At 39.8% G+C, this 22336-nt stretch overlaps 1 protein-coding gene across 10 annotated transcripts in view; it reads left to right on the forward strand.

The window, feature by feature from the left end:
- DIP2C (disco interacting protein 2 homolog C) overlaps positions 1-22336 on the forward strand; it is a 464954-nt gene that overhangs the window by 411026 nt on the left and 31592 nt on the right. For 7 of the 10 annotated variants that reach the window (XM_059729168.1, XM_019498679.2, XM_059729170.1 and 4 more), the window contains 2 exons: positions 4624-4653; positions 6352-6413. In XM_059729168.1, coding sequence (XP_059585151.1) covers positions 4624-4653; positions 6352-6413 — 92 coding nt within the window. The remainder of the gene's footprint in view (positions 1-4623; positions 4654-6351; positions 6414-22336) is intronic. The other 3 variants (XM_059729169.1, XM_019498690.2, XM_019498685.2) reach the window with 1 other exon arrangement.

Consider the following 22336-nt stretch of genomic DNA (forward strand, 5'->3'; position numbering starts at 1 on the left):
AAAAACACTTACCTACTGATTCAAAGTAATCAAACATTGGTAACACTGGTATAAAAATTACTCTGCCAGGTGGAATGGCTTTTCAAGCTTTTAAGCAAGGAAGATTTTAAGTGTACCTTGAAGTGACAGTAGAGCTGTTAGTTTAATAAGTAACTGCAAAATAATAGCATGTCGATAGAGAACATAAAGCAATCCTTTAGAATATCTGGCTTCTGCAGGGTTGCGTCCTTTGAAGCAACTTATACTAGCCCTTGCCAAAGGCTGGATACTGACCTAGAGAGAGCATTCTTTCCATCGATTATGACAGTTCCTCTAACAAGTGGCTAATAACATGCAGGGTGCATTTAACTGCAGGATATTCTGTTTCCTGGAAGCAAAGCTGAAGCACAGAAGAGGTTTTAATCCTTTCTCTGCAGGGTTCTTTAGGTAAGCGTCTCTCCATTGCGTTCAGGCAATGGCCATTGTTTGCAAAGGCTTTAATGTTGGGTCGTATAAAAATCGTTTTAAGTGTTTTGAGCTAGCAGCATTTGGCCTCTCTGTATTCTAACAGTTGCTATAAAGCCCAAGTTTTATACTACCAGAGGAAAGATGGGAGGGGGGGTTACTGGTACGTAGATGAAGTCCTTGAAACCTTGCCATCTGTAACAGTATTGTGCTTCAGACTTACTCTAGGTTCCTCCTAACACTTGTGTCTAGGATTGATCTTTATGAAGAAGTCCTACTGTTTACCCTCTGCACCTTTTCCAGAGAGAGGCCCATCCTGATTGTCTTCAAAGGATGTTAGCTGTTATATGCCTTGGATGTAATCTCTTTGATTTCATCATTAAGAGATCTCCCAGATTTGTTATTTCAGATGGTGTTTACCAGAGAGGTTTAAGTGGCCAAGCATGCTCCATACCTTCCAAAACACATTCGCATATGCAGTGTAGAGGAAATATTACTAGAAGGCCCCCTCTCCATTTTATATCTATTGCACGATTACCTTGTTAAATCAGCAATAAATTTGGACTGGCTGCACATGAAAACTAACTATGGTGCCTTAACTAGCTATAAAGTTATTGCTCAGAAATGTGTAATAACTTTATAGTTGGTTTGTATCCAGCTTTAATTTGCATATGTAGGCAGTTCTGCAACTGGGAGCACAATGCACAGAGCTGGGAGATTGCAGCCAGTGTGGTCTCCCAGGTGTGGGACAGTCCACATACCACCCCTGTCCTGCACTGGGAGACCACAGCAGTGCCCCAGACCTGAGGGAGCTGTCAGACCCGGGTATGCCCCATGCATGGCCAGAATCAAGAACCCTCACAGCTGATGGGACTCTCAGTCCTGGCTACGTGTGGTCCCCATGGCTGGGAGGTTCATCAGCAAATGGAGCTCCCAGCTGTAGGATCCTGCTTCTTGCAGATGCAGGGGGAGCCCAGGATCCAGCTCCCCTTGCACCAGCAATAAGGCGCAGTTGGATCTAATGCTCAATCCCACAATCATGCCTCCTGCCATGCACACATGGCATGGCAGCAGGCATGATTGTATGTACTGCACATTAGATCCAACCATGCCTTTATTGTAGAGAGGGCCAAAATGGCCAACTGACAGCATTTTGAGGTGGCAGTTTCCAGCGACTTAGAGTGATTCTGTTTTTTGCATAGTTCTAAGAAGCCCATGTAATTCTCTGGGTGTTGCTGGTTTCTTTGCGTGTGTGTGTGCATGCATGCACAGACCTGCATGTACACATTAAGACTGAAGATGCATTCACACTGAAAGGCTCTTATGAGACTAGTGCTTCCCTTTTCCTTCAAGACCTCTTCTATTTTTTCCCTCCAAAGAAGGAATAAAGAATTTAGGGACATTTCCTTGCAGTGAATCCTTTAGAAAGGCAGACCTTGTAACAACTCTTTGTTACAGAATGATCATGGCTTAGCGATTAGGACCCTCAGTTTTGCACCATATAGATTGAAAAACTAAAATATTAGCCTTTTATGTTCATAATCCTTCTGACTCCATTTAAACAGGAGTGTGGTTCTTTTGAATTAAAAACTCAATCGTTTTGAACAATATTTTAAAAACTTGCTTCTGAACATTTTTCTGAGACCCAGTCTGCATCTGTAGGGCTTCTAAATACATTTACAAATCCAGCAACTAAAAGTTATATACTTAATTTGTGAGTAAATTAAAAAAAAAAAAAAAAGGATTGGACACAGTATATTTCACTTCTTGTGTACTGACATGTTGGTGTTTTCTAAAAAAGAAAAGTCGGTTCGAGCCCTTTGCTACAATGGTAGGACGCATTTCTAGGACTCTTAGCTATCTAGACAATTCTCATTAAAACATGTAAACGTTAAGTTTTCAGGGAAGGTGGAGAAGTGGCATTAAAATTCAAATTACAACTTCCATGTTTAATTATCCTTAACATCAAATCTTCTGTAAAGTGGCTATTATTAACATCTGCTGGAAAAGAAATGTCTTCAGCCACATTTAATCTTCAGAAAGAAAATAAGAGTACATTTTCATAACATTAAACTTAGAGTCAAATAGAACATATTTATGTTGTTTTAACTGGGGACAACTGTGTTTTGATGGTTCACTCTTCCTCAGTGATCCCCACCGTATGCTAACTTTTCTAAATGAGAGCATTTTGTTAGTAAATCTTTGGAGGAGACAAGGCCAGAGTTCTTTCCACTTAACAAACAATTATTTTGTTTTGAAGCTCTTGAATTGCAGGAGAAATCTAGATTTTAAATTTAGGAAAAAATGGAATTGTAGATTGTAGCAAACAGCGTTTTGCTTGTGTTCCCACAAATGGAGGCAAATTTGTTGAGCTCGATTTGTATTGACATATGTAGTGCACCTGTGGATCAGTTTCTTCAACTCCTGATATATTGTTGCTAGTTTATACAACCTTGTTGTGGGTCATGATATCAAATGTTTTTTTCTTAAAGCTCAAGCTGCTGCAGTTGTATTACTTAGGTCTTTCAAGTACTTAACTAAAGAAGTAAATTTGTAGGCTTCACTGGACCACAGAAAAGTATGGAAGTGTAAACTACAAAGACTTTAGTAAAAGGGAAATAAAAAAGAGCCCAGTAATTATTTTTAAACACTTCATGATTTTTTGGGGGGCCCAGTTCATGGTTTCTAAACACACTTGTTTGGCAGTGCAGTGTGATAAATGTGCAGGACAGATCTGTCCCTGCAAGAGAGTGCTTTTATCCTTCTGTACGGCGTTCTTCAAGCCTTTAAGTTTCTACTAAAGAGAATTTAGTTTTACAGGCTTAATTTGCAGGCAGATCTTAGCCCCATTTGCAATTCTGAGTGGGACCAATTGGTAGGACACACACATACATGTAACTCCTGGACATGAACTGAGTGCTAAAAATTCCAGATGCTGGGTATTGAGCTCTTATTGAAAAGCCTTATGAGAGTGGTTTGTGGCGATCTCAAAACTTGGCTTTGTGACTGGGGTATATTTTTACACTTGCATATATGTTGGGACATAAACTTCCTGAACTGAAGTAACTCTGATATTTAATTGCTGTTTTAATATGGTGCTGAATCTACATATTTTATAATGTGCTTAATTTTAAGCAGCAATGTAATATGCAAATACACCCTACTCTAAAAAGGCTTCATCTTCCCTCATTCAAAATACTCCTATTTTTAGCTGCTGCTGTGGCAACTTCCTAAAGATTATGAAGTTGAGAGCCTGACTTTGTTAATATTCATATTTTTATTAAAGGGTGTATATACTCCAGTGCTCCCAGAATGGTCTTGTTTCACAGATGCTGGGTCAGGTCCCATGCTGTCTTGCTGAGTTTAGGTGGGCACAGTGAATGCCTACTATACCACAAGGCTGTCTGATACAACAAGCTTCAGAGTAGAAAAATGGTCATCTCTGCATTTTTGCATCTTTTGCTGGAACCAGTTTCTTTTGATGAGTAATTATTTAACTGCTCCAGATATTTAAAGCATTGTGTGTCAGGGTTAGTAGACCAAGAATGAAAGAGCTCTGTAGTACTGATTTGTGTTCATTTAGCAATTAGAATATGCAAGGCTTGATCTTATTCTACCCTACGAGCAGGTTAATCTGTATGAAAAATGTGTAAGTATCCATTCTTTCTCCATTGTCAACTAATTTTGCCAACAGACCTGTACTTACTGCTTTTAGAAGAACGGAAATCTCTAATGACCTTTAATTGTTAGAATAATGGCAAATTTGAACCCCCATTTCACTTTATGTGCCTTAAACTGTTAGGCCATAATATTTAATTACATCTTCACATGAAAGATAGTGTGCTAAACATACATTTTCCACTAACAACATTGTCTATAGTGTCCTAAAACCACTTAAGTCTGTTTGTCTAAGGTTAGTCATCTATATCTGTCTCTTCTGTTGCTCTACTAAAATGTTGACACCTCATTTTTTACTTTTTTTAACCTTTAATGGTATAATGGTTAATTTGTAAGGTTCCTGTATTTGACATTGTTTTTCTTTTTATTTTACTCCCTGCTTTTTGCATTTTCCTCTCTTTTTTTTCCTCCCACCCTCCATCCCCATTGTTTATTATTATTTTTGTCTTGTGTTACCTTCTTTCCTTCTCTCCCTCATCCCTGCTATTCCTGCTGCTATAGCCTCACAGGCTGGGGAAGCTGGCCGAGCAGGTAGGGGATTTTCACGTTCCCTAAATACCCACCTATCAGCTTCCAACAGTGGGACAGACTAGACATTGAGTTTGGAGATTTTCAGATCCTTTGTGTGAGATGATAAACTAATGAGTCCAGTGTAGCTTTATCTAGATATCAACTTTATTGACTATAAGCAGCCTGAATTGACTGTTTATTTCACACTGAGGATAACAAATACCAGATGATTGTCTTTTAATTTTCAAATTCAACTCTTTTCCATTCTTTTATAAACCAACTCAGGTCTTTTTTTTTTTTTTTTAATTCTTAGGGCAAAAGAAGTTTTTTTTTTTTTTCAAATTAATCTATACTTCAATTAAGTTCTCCGCTCAGCACTAGTCTGTTACACTGCTGAGTTTATTAGTAGACTGATAATCACGTCATTAATGGCTAGATAGGATGTTCTATCTTGTGTACTAGAAGCTAAATAGGCTAACATGCATGTGCAGCTGTGTTACTCTTTCTGTCTCGGTGGTGGGTTACTGATCAGTGTTTGTAGAGTAAATATTAATAGCTAGTAACAAATCTTTCCCCCTTTTTGGCATGGAACTTGTCCATCTGTGGAACTTGATAGCAGTGTTCAGTGCTGAATAAATTATGGAATTACCAGCAAACATAGTAGTAGGAAAATAGGGTAGCAAATTGCTTCTATTTCTTCTAGCTCTAAATATTTTCCTTATTAGGAATTTCATTGCATTATTTATTTAAAATAAGCTAGAAAACATTGTCACTTGGAACATGACATACACCAAGTAGAAAATCTTTGCAATTAGCGGATGTAGGAGTTCTTGCAAGTGCTCTGTGGTTTTCAATACATGAAGCTGCTGAGAACAGACTTTCCAAAGTTCTAGTATTCCAAAACCAAGTTGTGCTGTTTTTTAGCTTTCTTCTTGGCAGCAGGGTGTAGGGTATAGTGGGGAAAAAAGCATGAGATCCTAGTCCTAGAAATCTAGGTTGTATATTGTGATGAGTTTAAGCACTTGGATAAGGGAAAACCATTGTAGGGCACAAAATTGCAGTGCAGCACTGGGCAGAAAGACCAATTAACAAGACTGCATCAGCTCCTTTCATTTTGAAATGAAACCAAAAAAAAGGAGCCCGCTTTTACCTGAGTAAATACAATGGCATTAACACATTACAAGTATGCAGTGGGAGGATTAAAAGGAACAGAATAATTGCTTTTAGATCTTCAATCCATACTGGTTCATGTCACGTGCGCTACCTTTAATAACTTTTAGCTTCAACTATGTGCTCTGTTGCATGCATTGATGAATCTCAGCAAATCATGCTTTACATTCCTGTCCACAAGCTTCTGCGATTAAACTCTCCTCAGCAACTTCAGCATTCTTTTATATGGCAAAACATTTAACATATTTGTATGTATCAATCTGCTAAATATTCAGTTGTTTGAAATCCAGTAATGCTTGTCTTGATATTTGGCTGTTGGGCAGCCTTTTGAAGTTCTTAGAATCCATAAGGTAACAACTGCTACATGTTTGTAAGTGTTCACCTTTTATATTGCAAGGCCAAGGGTTTTTTTTTTCCCCCAGTAAGTTAAAATATGTGTGATCATTTTATTAGCTTAATTAGCAGTCACACACATTTGCTATTCCTGAACTGCAAATTAACTTTTTGTCTAGTTATCAGGTTCTAACTGGGTAATATTGTTGTTTACAGGGGACATCTGGACCAGATCCAACTACTGTGTATGTAGATATGAGGGCACTGAGACATGACAGGTATGAGCTACATTATTCTGTTTTACAATATGCAAATTAGACAGAGGGCATTGCAGGAAAACATATTACAAATACACTTGTCGCCCTGTGAAAGAGTGGTAGTGTATCTCAGATCTAATTATCTTTGTTTTTTGCCAACCACCTGAAAAAGGAGTGAATGAATTAACAAATAGTATAACTAGGGTTTCTAAAACAGCATGATGATAAATGTATTGCTTTAAGGGTCTGTAGTTTTCTTTTGTCCAAACATATTTTACATTTGATTAAGCAGTACATATAAGTATTCTACCCAACCCCTCAAAACTGGATTTTCCCAGCTTTTTCACTCCAGTCAGGCTTGGTTCATTTTACCTTGGGTCAAATCCAGCTGACTAGAGATTGATAACTAATTGGGTAACCATTTTTTACATTCAGTCTAATGCTTTAACTCAGCTGAGTAGTACAAACTATATGTTGGAACACATTGCTGGCAGGGAGCTCGTGAGTCATTAAACCTAGTCCCTGCCATTGTAGACAACCACAGCATATATAATCCCATTCATACATTTATCCAGTTATATCTTAAAACTTGTTAGGTTTTTTCCCCTGTGAGTCCACACAAAGGATATGAATTAAATCTTTACCAGCTGGAAAATGCTTTGACATGTTCTGTATGGGGAAGAGCTTTCAATTTAAAACGGAATTTCAATTTTTCCAATTTAAAATAAAAATTTTGGGGGAGCACAAACCCTCTTTGAGAAAATTAGCTCTGTAATTAAAACCAAATTTTCCAGTAAAAAGGTAAATGTGAATATTTTTTAACCCTTTTAATCAATTCTGCTTTTTTCTTTGAAAAAAATTATTAACAGGAACATATCCAAATACTGTCTTCCTTTCTTTTCTAGTGGGGCAACAGTGGAGAGGTCTTTTCTCTGGCTTGTAAACACTGTGAACTCTGGGGGTATGAACAGTGCATCTCAGGCCCCTGCCACACATTACACTTAAGACGCACTTAACCGAGAAGCTTGATTGTGTGGATCATGCATCAGATCCCATCGTGCCTTAAGCTGCACGACTGTAGGCTCCCTCAGACATATATTCTGTGCAGAGCCTGTAAAGGTTGGGTTGCCCAATTACCCAATGACTATGCAGTAGCATGCAAACCTCAGCTGCTGGGACATGTGAGCTGGTTCTTTCACACCGCAGGGTACTCAGCTCTCCCTGAGTGCTCCTCTGATGCACTTTACCATACATGGCAACTGTAAGGCATAACTCGATTGTTTGAGACTGCTTTATTCCTAATTCATTCATAAAGCATACAACAATCATGATCTTGCATTTTGCATTAAGCAAAGAGGTTGCAACATTTCCATCAGTGAAAGATTTTAAGTGTAGGTTAGGCAACACTTGTCTAGGATGGTTTAGGCAGGGATGATCTTGGAGTAGGGGGTTAGACTCAGTGACCACCTTCCAGCCCTATTTTCTGTAGTCTAATCTGCCCTATATCTGTTTTGAATGCTTTAATGAGAGGTTGGTATATTTTTCCTAATGCAAATCAGTGAGAGACAGAGCACGGGAGCAGAGCAGACATGGCTTCAGTTCTTAAATAACCTCTTTGATCCTACTTGAGCTTTGTCTACAAAACACTTCCAGGAAGCTAAGTGAATATTCTGGTGGTCAGTCCAGGCTGAGCTCCATACTGTTGCTATTGTAATATGAACTGAATTGACTAGTTTTGCTGGTCTGTGCATCTCTATACAATTTAGCGATACTTTTGAATACAGTGTAGACATATACATGGATAGCATTGTTCAGGTGTAGGAGAGAGATTTCATTGCGTGACTGTGTTGGAGAGGTGAGTGGGAGAAGAGCCGAGTAAAAGGTGAGGAAATCAAAACTAATTCTTTCTTATTGGTGGTGGCATGGGAACAAAGTTGGATAATTGTTATTAGTTTAAACGTGTATTGATTCTTGTTACAAGTTGCATGTACTATAACTACACTAACCATTCACCTTTTTCAGTCTAGTAAGGAAAAGTAAATCCCATTAGAAAGAGCAGGGTGCGCATAGTATTAATCTGTTTTCAGTATCTGAGTATATAGAACATGAAGAGAGATCAGCAGAGTTGGCTTCCTAGATTTTAATAATGTAGCTCTTAATGTGATGGATTTAAGTCTTGGCTCATTTACCTAATACTACTGATTTTGAAATTAGATGCATGGGTCATAAATTGGAGGAGAAAATAACTTTGACAATATCCGTTCATATTTGCTGCTTGTAACTAGTTTAGTGGAACTGAATGTCACTGTTATTTATCTGTACCCAAAATTAAAAGATTGATGTGCACAGCATAGCAGCAGCCTGAGCCCACCTTTGAATTCTTTTTTACTTCATCTGATCTCAGAAGAATTGGAAGAACATTGCAATCTGAATTGGGCATTTGTGCTACTTTTATGTTATCTAAAGTAACTTTTCCTGGATCTGCCATTTAGAATAAAGATGTTATTTAAAATGCTTTTAATCTTTCTCGTGCCTATTTTATAATTGCTAAACAGTTATGCAATTACAGATTTAGTAACTAGTCAGTGAAGTAATTAAGATGACTTGAAAAGTATCTTGGGATCACTGTTTTGGGGGGTTAGAGGGCTATCTTTATTTAACATTGTCAGAACCTGACTCCACAGGTTATATATACCCTTTTTCTCATTGTTTGCCAGTACTTTCTAAAGCCACACTCCATTGTTTAAAGTTTGATACCATATTTGCCTTGGTATTGCATCTACTTGAAAGTTGTTCTTGTTGCTTTTGTTTTTCACCTAATGACTAATAGACACTGCCTTAAACTATTTATGTTTTTTAAAACGAAAGCAATTATTTGTTTTCCACAAATAAAGAAAATAGCAGATTTTGTCTTACACGTGTGCTGGAAAATTAAGTGAGACTGGTCTGCCTTCTTGAATAGTAATGAGGGGAAAAGTATAACTCTTTGCTTATAGTTGCCGTCTTGACACAACATAACTCCTTTTCTCATTTTTTGGATCTCTCCATTAAACTTCAGCTCTGTGTGAAAGAAATACAGATTTGGAGTACGAATAATCATTCAACCTAGTTACAGTATCTCCAAAAGATTACCTGTTTTCAGTAGCCTTAGGAGTGGCTTGTCTCCCTGTTCCCTGCAAAAATGTCACAAAAACATGTTTCTATAAATCACCATTTTCAATACAATGGGATCACCTTAAAACTCGTCATAGCACTGAGGCCATTCACACAAAGATAAGTGGTAGTAGTTGAATTCTGCTCTCAGGGCTTCTACCAAAAGCCAAACAGTCTGATCACAACATTACTCCTTCAGGTTCCAAATGAACATTGATTGCTGCATGGTATATGTGACTTGAGAGGAACCAAAGAACTTGATTTCATCCAAACAGCAGGAGCCTGCCATCTAGCCACAGTAAATCTGTATCTTATTGGCACAATGGTGCCATGTTTAGGAATCTTCTTGGGAGCCAGATTCCACCGAGGAAGCTTAAAAAAACCTCATATTTGAACCATGAAACCATTCAGTACAGGCATCATTCATAAACCCAGTATTAAGAGTAGTACTACAAGTCCTGAACCTGATAGCATGACAATACTTTGTTATTCCAACACCACCCAACTGCTTCTCTGCACTGTAAAGTGATCAGCATAGATATGAGCATCTCTATCTTTCGTGCTCCCTTTCCTTTCCCTAAAAAAGTTGATGGCGGAAGAAAGTTAGCACCTCACTTTTATATTTCACTTTTATATTTTCTAACTGGCAACAAAAGTAGGGGCCTTCCAGTTCAAAAAGAAACTATAGCATTCATATATGTTAATATAATGCAGTGGTTCTTAATCTTGTTAGACTCAAGGCACCCTTTATTAGAATCAAAGCACCCTTTGGAAAAATACCAGCTCCTAGTTTTTTTCACTACAGAAAAATTAATGGAGCAATTCTTCTGTTGCAAAGAACTTAGAAAGACGACAACAGATCAGAATATTTTTAACACTATGGATTCCTCTCTGATGGTTTGAAATTTCTGGGATTATTTTGTGCATTTTGTTCAAACACCTAGCAATGCTAACGTTTGGAATCCCATGGCACTGTTGAAAGGATCTTGCAGCACCCCAGGGAGCTGCAGCACCCTACACTGATCTAATGAAACAAGACAGAGGTAGCATACCACTGCAGGCAGATAGAACCATGTGTTCTTTTTGTAGCATACAGTGCAGCATTCACTCATAGGTAGAAGTGAATAGGAGATTGATAGAAGCACTGCATGTAATGTAACATAAAGGAGGTCGATCCATTCGACTTGACCATCAGTGATGGAGACCAACCTCCTCTCAATCACAGTTTCAGAGAGATCTGTTCACAACAGGCAAAAACAAAGATTCAGATGTCTTCAGTTCAAGATGGGTACAAAGAACCTGTAGAGATGGATATTCTATCTTCATGGCTGACTGATTTTCAGACATCCAACTTCTAAACCTAGACTTCTAGGAAAACAACACTGACATAGACTGGTATAAACAGTCCTTTGGAAGCATTGTGTTAAAATGAGGATAGCAAATGTAGCCCGTTACATCTTCCATAAGAACTTTTTACTGCAGATTTACTACAATTTCCAATTAGCTACATGACTGGTTTAGAAATAGCTTTCTAATTCCAGAAAAAAACCTTTCAAAAATTGTTCCTCCAATGTGATAATGAAAATTTAAAATGTTCAGAAGTCTTCTGTAACAGATGATCCCATTTTCAGAGGTCTTCCATAACAGGCATGCTTTGTATTAGCCTTTTAATCTAATTGTATTCAATCTTTAAATACAATTTTATGTTTTATATTAATATTTTAATAAAATATACAATTTTATGAACATCTGAAAAAGTCTCAGAAACTTTGAAACCTTTTCCCAATTTTCTTTCAGAAAGCCAAATTAATTCAAGCAATTTTTGGTTGTAGCTGTATTGGTCTATGGACGTAGGCAGGCAAGGTTCTTTGGGTAGATATGATCTCTTTTATCGGCTGGTCTAATAAAAGAGATTACATCTATCCAAAGAACCTTGCCTGACAAATTAATTGAAATGTTCTTTTCCTGAAAATGTTTTCATTTCCTACAAAAAGGTATCACTGGAAAGTTCTTGACTAGTTCCAGTTATGAGGCATAAGTATCTGGAGACCTGTTGAATTTTTAGCAGCTTTTACCATCAATGAACTGTCATGCATATCCTAGAAAGATAATATGCCCCAATATTTTCATTTACATAACATTCTGTCCATGGCCAAAAGGCAATATGGAAAAAGCTCCAATGCAACCTTGATCGAAGCTTCCTCCTCTTTTTTTTTTGTCTTTGGGAAGGGAGGGGAGGGTTGTTTTTTCAAAAGGATCAAAGATGCATGAAAATAGTTGAGGTGCTTGAGTTCCTTCTATCTAAAATATGCATATACTTCAAAAGAACTTCAAAATTATTCTGTATCTAGATAGGTCATTTGGTTAACTTCTGTGCTATTTTTGGGTGCTTATGGAATATAAGGTAAGACCTTGTTACACTGTAATTTTAGGTGGCTCCTGGAGCTCTTAACCCCTGGATTGTCTGCACATTAACACCTGAAACTAGTTCTAAACACGTTATGCGGGTCAAAATTATGCCACTCCAGGACAGGATTATCTCTGATCTGTGTTACCCAGCATGTGTTACACTAAGGTGTGACCACTCTAGGCTAAACCTTAGTGTAAACACCCCACCCACCCCCCTGCCCCACTGGCCCAGCTCGAGCTCGCTGTCGCACTTCCCTCCCAGCTTACTTGTTTGTGGTTGCCTGTGCTATCTGTCCCAGGGTAGCAGGCAGGGAAAGGTTAACCTGCCTGCTCAGTTGCCACTGACCCTGGATGTGGGGGCAGGAGGCAAGTCCAGAATGGTTGTGGGGGAAGATATACTTATCTTTCAGTTCTCTTGAACAAGTGACAACTCCACACCTGAGCTAGCACAAATACTGAACAACATTTGTGTGGCTTACAATGTAAGGTGTAACATTACAGAGGCGGGCAATTATTTCAGGTGGAGGGCCGCTTACTGTTTTGGCAACCCATCGAGGGCCGTGTGACAGGCAGCCAGGGGCGGCTAAATATTAATTTTCTTAATGTTTTAGATAGAATGGCCTGGTGGACCGCATAGCCCATAGGCCGCATTTTGCCCACCCCTGTGTAACAAGATTCGTAGACTGCAGATAGTCTCAGTGTCAGAAATAACACTTAAACTTGTTTGTACATGTAGAAATGTATTCATTTTTGTTTCTTTTTTTTTTGTTTGCATAGATTAAAAAAATGAAAATACTAGAGGATTACAATCTTGGCTATCCTAAATTTTTATAAAATTTGTAGTAAACTATTTGGTGTAATCATTCCTCCCACTTATTCTGATTATACCTAGAACCTGGCCAAGAAGCAGTCCTTAAAAGGTTCACTGAACTGACCATACCTGTTCATCTGGTATATATTATGTACAAAATTCTACAAGAATATAGGTTCCCAACCATATAAATAAAGCTCTCCTCATTTTTCTTCAATTAAAGGATAACTTTGCTGGATAGAAGGCAGGCTTCCTTACCTCTCTGTTCTCTATTTCTCCCCCCAGTTCCTAATTTTGAATCCCAGGATCCCTTCCTCCCATTTCAAATTCTCATATGAAAAAACCCTGTTGTTGTGTCTTTGTTTAGCCAAATGTGGAATAGAATAAATTCTCACATCAGCCTGTCAATAGTCATAGCTGCTCAAACTTTCATGGTGATATCAGTGATAACTGACACTGATCAGGGGTTGGACTCTAAATCTGGGGAACTGAAAAATATAACAGGAGTAGTTAGGTTTTTTTCTGTTCTTTAAAGATCTGATTATCACTTGTACTCTAGTAAATGGGGAGGTGACTTTGTCTCTGTCTGATATATTCAGATTCTATGTTTAAAATGTATTACTGTGCTTCTGACTTTGTACTGTGTGTGTTCACAGCAGGAGCCCTGTCAACTTACGCAGTTACTAATTTCTTCACAGAAATAAACTAAGGGACCACCATGACCAGCCATGAGTTTGGTAGATTGGTCCTTTGAATTTAATGCTAAATCTGTCTTGTTTTTGTGGTTTGGAGGTCTGCAGCATCCAAATAATTTTGCATTTCAGAAGATTTAAGGAGAACATTGTCTCCTTGACCAAGAAAATTTATAATTATAAAAATTCTAAATCTGACATTGAGCGATAAGCAAAGTATGAAATTGCAGTGTTTTGAAGAGACTTGAAAATTGTTACTTTTTATAGATGTTACAAACATACCCTAACATTTACAATATGTAAAATTCAGTCAAATTTGATAGAATTCAAATTCTATCAAAAATAATTGGCCAAAACTTTGGATTTATTAAAACATTCAAGTATCTCAGCCTTCACTCAGGAAAAAATATAGCTTTCTATCATTGCTATCAAATCTTTAGGTTGCTCCTCCAAGTTATAGTTAAATTTTCAGTATATACAGTTAGTTTACAGTAAACATAAAATCTATAGGAAGTTTCTTGCCAGTTCTAGAACATTTTGAAACTATCTGCCCAGAAAACTAAAATGACATTAGTTTTATAGATTCATAGATTGTAAGGCTGGAAAGGACCTTGGAAGATCATCAGGTTCAGCCCCCTGCACCAAGCAGGAAAGGTAACTGGGGGTCAGGTGACCCCAGCAAGGTGACTGCCTAGTCTCCTCTTGAAGATTTCCAGGTTAGGTGATTGCACCACCTCTGGAGGGAGCTTATTCCACAGTCTGGATATCCTGACCTGAAGAAGTTTTTCCTAATGTTGAGCCTAAATCTGTCTTCCAGGAGTTTGTGGCCATTACTCCTGGTTTTCCCCTCAGGTGCCCTGGTGAACAGTTGCTCACTGAGCCCTTGATGTACTACCCTAGTGTAGCAGTAAGCTGCTACCAGGTCCCCTCTCAGCCTTCTTTTCCGCAGGCTGAAGAGTCCCAGGTCCCTCAGCCTTTCCTTGTATGACTTGCCGTGTAAGACTGATCATACAGGTGGCTCTTCTTTGGACTCTCTCAAGCTTGTCCACGTCCTTGTTAAAGTGTGGTGCCCAGAACTGGACACAGTACTCCAGCTGCGGTCTCACCAGTGATGAATAGAGCAGAAGAATCCCCTCCTTGGCTTTGCTGGAGATGCACTGACTAATGCATGCCACAGTATTATTTGCCCTTCTGGCTACAGCATCGCACTTCTAGCTCATATTCATACTGTGGTCTATTATTACCCCAGGTCTCTTTCCTTTGTGGTGTTAGTCAGTTTGGTGCCACCAAGTCTGTAGGCGTGTTGGGGGTTGCTTGTCCCAAGGTGAAAGACTTTACATTTCTCAACGTTGAACTTCATCAGATCCCGATTCGCCCAACTTGCTAACCTGTCTAGGTCCACCTGTATCTGTAGCCTATCTTCAAGTAGGACTACGCTCCCCAATAACTTGATGTTGTTCACGAACTTGGCTAGTGAACTCTTCACCCCCACATGCAAATTGTTAATAAACATGTTGAAAAGTACTGAACCGAGCACTGATCTCTGCAGGACACCACTGCCCACTTCTCGCCAGGATGACACAGATCCATTCACTACAACTCTCTGGGTTCTATCCTGCAGCCAGTTTCTCACCCACCTGACTGTCTCGGAGTTAAGCCCACAATCCTCCAATTTTCTTGTGAGGACATTGTGGGATACTAGATCAAAGGCCTTTTGGAAATCAAGATATACAATGTCAACCTCCTCTCTTGTGCCCAGGTGGCGAGTTACCTGGTCATAGAAGGAGATGAGGTTGGTAAGGCAAGACATGCCCATGAAGAAGCCATACTGGCTATCCTTGAGAATCTTACCTTCTGCAGTCTTATCGCAGATAGACTCCTTGATGAACTTTTCTAGGATTTTCCCTAGGATGGAAGTTAAGCTAGGTCCTCCCTCCTGCCCTTCTTATGGATGGGCGCAGCACTGGCCCCCTTCCAGTCCTCAGTGACTTCTCCAGATGCCACGAGTTGTGGAAGAGTTTTGCCAGGATTTCCGCAGTAACATCAGCCAGCTCCTTCAGCACTCTCAAATGAAGATCATCTGGTCCCACTGACGTATATGCATCTAATTTTTTTAATTGGTCATACACCAATTCTACGGCAATAGTAGGAAGGCGATTATTCCTGCTGTGCTCATCCTCTACTCTATCTGGTGTGGTTTTCCCCTTGGTCCAGTGAAAGACCGAGGCAAAATACCCATTCAGGAGTTCAGCTTTCTCCTGGGTGCCAGTAACTAGCTCTCCTGAGTCAGTAAGCAATGACCCCACACTCCATTATCCAACAGGGAAGTTCCTCTGGTTCCTACACAAAGGTCTTAAAGTACTTTCTTACTTTAGAAGGTTTATCTTCAGGAATATTAGCTATCTTATCTTCCAGGAGCTGGAAGGCGTCATAAAATGGAAGTCTTAATTCACCTAAAACTTGGTGGCTTAACCAGCCACTATGCAAATATGCTGTATGTATGTGTTTTGCAAATGCTTAGCCAGGTGTTGGGCAGATAGATTTCATTTTAATCAGGGCAGGAAGCTACAGTTGATGATAAAGGATAACAGCCCTAAGGGCAACTTTTCAGGAGAAATAAAGCATTACAAAGTGGAAAACCTAGGTAGACCTCCTTTTTTTCTCCCAGGACTCTTTTTTTGTACCACAGATACTCAGAGACATGTATAGCTCTGATCACATTATAGTGATTTTTAGTGGGCCTGGGCTTTTGCTTGGGGCCCTTCAAAGTCTTCTGCAGAGCAGCCCAAGTAAGTGAAATGTGTTCTTCACCCACTTTTGGGGCCTCCGGCTGAGATTTCATAACCTTTCCTTTCAACACCTTTTAGGCTGCCAAAAAGACCTCCACAGATACAGACAGATGTATCAGAATTGGAGCAGAGTTGCATTATTGAAAAGGGTGATATAGGTGAGTGCACGTGTTCAGTGGGATAAGTTAAATGTTCTCCTATTTTTGGCTTCTGTAGCTTAACAAATGCTCTACAGGAGTTAGATATTCTGCTAGAATGAATAGTAGTGAAACAGGAAGGTCAGCCTTGGGTTTTGGGGTTTCCTTGTGTTGTAATCTGAGGGCTTCTGACACCCTTAATCTGACTTTAATTACATTACAAATACAGTAGCCTTTAGAGATTAGAAGAGAGAGAAGACTGGTGGTCTGTTGTCCACACCAAAAAGAAGACTAAGTATTAGATTTGTAGGACTAGATGTGTTTGTCATTCTGAATGCACTTTTTTGAAAGTGTGGTTTTGTGTAAAGGTTGAAAAATTTCTCTTCTATTCATAAAAATAATTGTCTCAAGTCTTTCATATTAGAATTTATTAATCTTTTCTTTGTTCCCTTTTCATTCATTTTCAATTTTACCCCATACAGAGATTAGAAAATAATAAGGCAGGTTGACAGGTTTTTCGAAGCTGATTTATCTGCTCTTTCAAGATCAAGCCTTCCATTTCTAGCAACTGTACTCACATCTCGGACATTATCCAGTGAACTGTAGGAGCACAAGGACAAAATCTATTGTAAGCCATACACTTAGAGGCTCTCATAGTTACTCCAGTTTGTATGGAAACTTTGTTTTCCTCATTTTAAGAACATACTGCAGTAATACCAGAAAAGGAGCCTCTTAGGGAAAGAAGAAAACAAGAAACATTTGTGTAAATCAGTCAACACACAGTATGTTTGTTTTTCCAGCCTTTTGACAGGGTTACAGGACAGTGTAATCTGTAATCTAAAGAAAAACACCTGTTTTTCAGGACTAAAAGCAAAATTATTTTAAGAATAGATTTATGGTGCTCTAGTTTAAAACTTGGTCCAAGTTTGTTTTTTTTTTCTAGAGAGTTAGCCATAGATTAAGATAAAATACCAACTGTAGGTCCTGGTATGTCTAATACAGTATACTACATTTGTCTTCATTGTGATTACTTTTACTTTCCACCCAGTTTTTATTTTTCCTTTTCCATAGCATAGTGTGCCCTCACTGCAGAATCACAACAGCCATTCACCCCAAGTTGCCAGTTCGTTTCCATGAATAATTTAGCAATGGGTGTTATGCTAGTAGTTTCCCCTGGGGGAATGCAGTGCAACATATTCAAGCTGCTCCAGCCATCTTTTACTGACAGTGTTGCTAGTTGTTGGTATGCGGCAGGATTTGCGTGGGAGGGGGAGGTCTAAGTAACTATAAAAGATTCCTACATTTATTTTAAAACACTCGTCATTTTAAGAATATTACAGATACCCCAGTTTCTTAAGTAGCAATTTAATTCATGATAAAAAACAGCAACTGGAGTTATAGATCCCAGAAGCACCCAAAAATGGCTGGCCTGGGCCCTCATACAATGGCTCATTGTAGTGGAAACTCTCTGGAAGACTAGGCTAATCTCTTCCAAAAAGTTTCTTGCAAAGACTGTGTACTCTGTACAGTGCCCAATATGGAGTGTGGGGGTCCCTGCATTGCTATGGTTTTCTTCAGAAATTTAGCTTTCATTAACTGACAATAAACTCTGCATTTTAGACGGACATGCACAATGCCAGTGTCTTGAGCTGCACATTTGATCTATTTGCAGTTTCTGAAAGTTGTGGTAAGATGGTGAAGAAAAGTGACAGTGACTTCACAAATCAAACCTTGAGGAAGGTCTTAATGTATTACTGTTCTACTGGGAAAGTATTGTCAAAGTGCCTCGGTTTTTATTAAAGGCAAATAAAGCATCTTCCAATATATGCAAAGCTACCAAAACACCAGTATTTGTTTTTTATGAAAGTCATCTATATTTTGAACATTGTTTTTCTCAGCCATACCTGTGAAGGTGAAAGATTAATAAACACTGATATACCACACATTTAAAAAAAAACCCAAACTGAAACAAAACAACACCCACTGTATTTGTATTACAGTGTTACTTAAAAGCCACAACCAATTTCACATGTGCTGTGGCCACCCTACAGCACATGTGCCACACGTGGCATGGGCAGATCAAAGAGAGAACAGGCAGCACAAATTGCGTCAGGAACCAGAAAGCAGAGCAGTAGATGAGGCAGGGTACATGAGGAAAGCAGAACAGGAAATTGGGCAGGGAGCACAGAGTAGGGTGCAAAAAGCAGAGTAGCAGATCAAGGGGATTGGAGTGGCACTTAGGGACAGCACAAAACTAATTTGTGGCATGCCTGCCAAAAAGGTTGGCCCCCACTGACCAAGATCATGATAGGTACCGTAAAAGCAAACTCTGCCGTGAAAAAGCTTATATTCTAAATAGAAAAGCTAGAGATTAGGAGACAGGAGAATTACCTCTGCTCTGCAAAAAGGAATTTGAGGAGCCAAGAAAAGAAGTAGCTTACTTGAGTCCACACAGCAGTGCTGCAGCAGAGCCAGGAAAAGGACCAAAATCTTCTCCACTCCAGTTTCAGCCACAGCTGTTTGTCTATTATGGCATCTGGATGATATGGGCTTGCAAATAATGAAAAGTAATGTTGCTTCAGTCTTCATTTTAAGGCTGAAATGTACAGGCAAAACATACACTATTTGATATATTTTTGTAGGTAGGTTGGGTAAAATTGCTTCATACTTCTTTATTATTATTATTCCTGAATTTTCTGTGCCTCTTATTTCTGGTATTTCCTGTGCCTCTTTGTCTTCTTGTAGTCTCTGAAAACCTGTTTAATTTTTCCAGTTTCACTGTAATCAGTAATGATCCAGATCTGATTCTTTGATAGAACTTCTTGTGAGCTTGTGACATTTCTTCTAGAAATATTCCTCTAGTAGTTTTATGTCTTATGTCATATGGATAGGGACCTACCCATTTTGTGGATTGTATGAGAGCCAGCATTGCTTGCAAAATCCAGACAATGCCTGTGAAATCCACAGAATCTGTGAAATCAGCAGGGTGGGACGACACAAAAGTGACCAAGCACTGCAGCAGCTCATCGGGGTGGGGAAGGTGGGGAGGAGAGGGCTTCCATTTAATGGGCTGCCAGCAGGATGGCTGCCACCCCCGCCTCTTGCCATGGATTGGTTGCGACGGCCACTTACGTGGCCCTGTCCCTCCACCAATCAGCAGCAAGAGGAAGTGCTGCATGATGGACAGCCCTCATAGCCAATCAGCAGTGAGGGAATAGATCACATGACAGGCAGCCTCTGAAGCCAATCAGCAGCAGTGAGAGGTGGCCACTGGGCCCCCTCAGTCCATCATAGGCGTGAGGGGCATGCTGTGCTCCACCTGTGAAATGGCTCCTCAAACCCATGTTCTCCTTGTGAAATCAGGACACCAATCCCCACGAATTAGGTAGGTCCCTACATATTGAGGTTCAAGAGCTGCTCATATTTGCTGGCTCATGTCGCTGATAATTCCTCAGTCACTTATCCCATTCATTTCCCCTTCCAGTCTTGTTTTTCTTTAACTGTTATCTGAACTATTCCTGCAATGCAGGGTTGCGGGCAACCAAACATGATCTGGGGAAAGTCTTCCTTCCACTCTGGAAATCCCCACTTCTCTAAATTTTTCAAACTAGCTCTTAGTAGTTGTTATTGACCTTTCACTGTGGAAGGAAGAGCATCTTTCACTTTTTCCTTCTTAGGTAGCCTTGGGCTAATGGATTTGCGTGGTATAAAAACAGAAATAGAGAGATTTAAATATCTTGATATTTAAGGAATGTTGTTTGGATTATCAGTCCATGAAAGTATCAGTATTACAATGGTTAGTTTCAATTTGGTGTGAGAGAAATTGTCAAACCTGTAATTCTCATGGTTGGAGGGAGGAGGCAGTTCTTTCATTGTAGCTACAGCTGGATGCAATAAGGCAAACAACATGCACATGCTGGGGAATATAAAGGAAGAAAATGAAACAAATACATTGTCTAAAATATAAACACTATATATATTTCTAAAATATCAGTTTTGTAGCTGCATCATATACTGCTTAGCTTCCTGTAAGCTTTGTTGCAGAAAAATTTTTGCACATATCCTCTTCAGTTAATGAGGAAATACCATACATAAGTGATTAAATTCAAGAAATCACAAATGTTTGGAGGAACAAAGCACGTGGGACCACTGATCTGAAAGCAGGTTTAACAAGTAGAAAGAACAAGAATCATTTAGGACCTTGAAGGGTAGGCCAAGAAGTTGGAACTTAACATTATGGAAATGCAGTACCTCAAAACACAAGCCCTGTCAGTAGCATAGGAACGTAGAGCTGGAAGGGACCTCACAAGGTCATCTAGTCCAGCCCTCTGCTCAAGGCAGCATCATCCCTGACTAAACCATCCCAGCCTAGTGTCTGTCTAACCTGTGCTTGAAAACTTCCAAGGATGGAGATTCCACAACTTCTCTAGATTGCCTTTTCCGATGTCTGGCCATTTTAGTCAGAAAGTTCCTTTTTATCTGCAATCTAAATTTTCCCCGCTGCAGCTTGAGGCTCTTAATCCTGTCCCTACAACCACAGAGTAGAGCCCACCTCCATCCTCTCTATAATCACCCTTCAGGTATCTGAAGACTGTTATAACATCTCCCCCGCAGTCTTCTCTCTTGCAGACTAAATAACCCTTGTTCTTTCAGACTTTCCTTGTAAGTCATGGTCAAGGAATGGGTAAATTTAGGCCTTTTATCTGAGCTGTTTTGAATGAGGGGAAACACAAACAATGAAGAGCAACTCTTTAATGTTGTATACCAGGGATGGGCAACATCTGGCCCATGGGTTGGATCGGGCCCACTGTGGACTCCATTTCCCAGCATCCCCTGCCCACGTCTCTGTGGCTGGTTTCCATGGAGACTCCAGGGGCAGCAGGGCCATGACGGCATGGTACCAAGGTTTCCAGGGAGCCTGGCCCCAGCAGCACTGGCAAGGCGTGCAGCTGGGTGGGGGCTGGGATCTTGTGGTGGTGACACCATGGTCTAGAGCCAGGGCAGAGCCGCGATCCACTGCTGCTCACATGCCCTGAGCAGGGGCATGCAGGCAGTGGATTGCGGCTCTGCCCTGGCTCTGGACCATGGTGTCACCACTGCAAGATCCCAGGCCTAGCCCTGGAGCCAGCTCCCTGCCCAGCCACACGCCCTGCCAGGGTTGCTGGGGCTGGTCTCCATGGAAACCCTGGCCCCATGCTGCCACGGTGCTGCTGCTCCTGGGTTCTCTGTGAAAACAGAGTACAGTGACTTGGGCAAGGGCTGCTGGCAAATGAAGTCTGGCCACCAGCCAGATTCGCCATTTTGCCCACCCCTGTTGTATACAGAGGTTCACCTAGGCATAATAAGCCAGAAGTCAGAAAAAAAGGAATATTATTTTATACCAAATATTGTACGTAAAACTTTCTGAGAATGAAATATATTAGACTGAGGAACAGTCTTTAAGTGAAGTGGAAGAAGCCCAGTCATTGCAGACATTTTAAACAAGATTAGACCAAGCATAAGAAATGTACTTCATAGAATACTTTTTCTTCGGTTGGGAAATAGACTTAGCTTAGCCCTATAGTCTTTTTCCACCCATTTCAGAATAATATTATCTCAAGGCTGTCTCCATATAATTACGGAGTAGTGTAGGGATGCTTTTCCCACTAGCGATAGAGCATCAGTGATTAGTAGTAACTACACCAACCACCTAGGACCTTTATATTAGTTCAGCACAATACTTAACAGCTTCTCTGACAAATTCTCTGTGTCTGTGATCGAAACTGGTGGGGATACTAGCAAGCTACAAAATACATCTTGGTAGATTTTTCATCACTGACACCATGGGCAGATCTAGGATTTTGAAAAGTGGGGTGCACATAGTAAAGTGCAACATAACATATAACACAAAACACGTTTTTCTCCAGGTAAAAAAGAAATCAGTAGCTTTACTAATATGCTTGGGGCCTAGGAT

The sequence above is a fragment of the Alligator mississippiensis genome, chromosome 5 (assembly GCF_030867095.1).
Source record: "Alligator mississippiensis isolate rAllMis1 chromosome 5, rAllMis1, whole genome shotgun sequence".
Lineage (NCBI taxonomy): Eukaryota > Metazoa > Chordata > Crocodylia > Alligatoridae > Alligator > Alligator mississippiensis.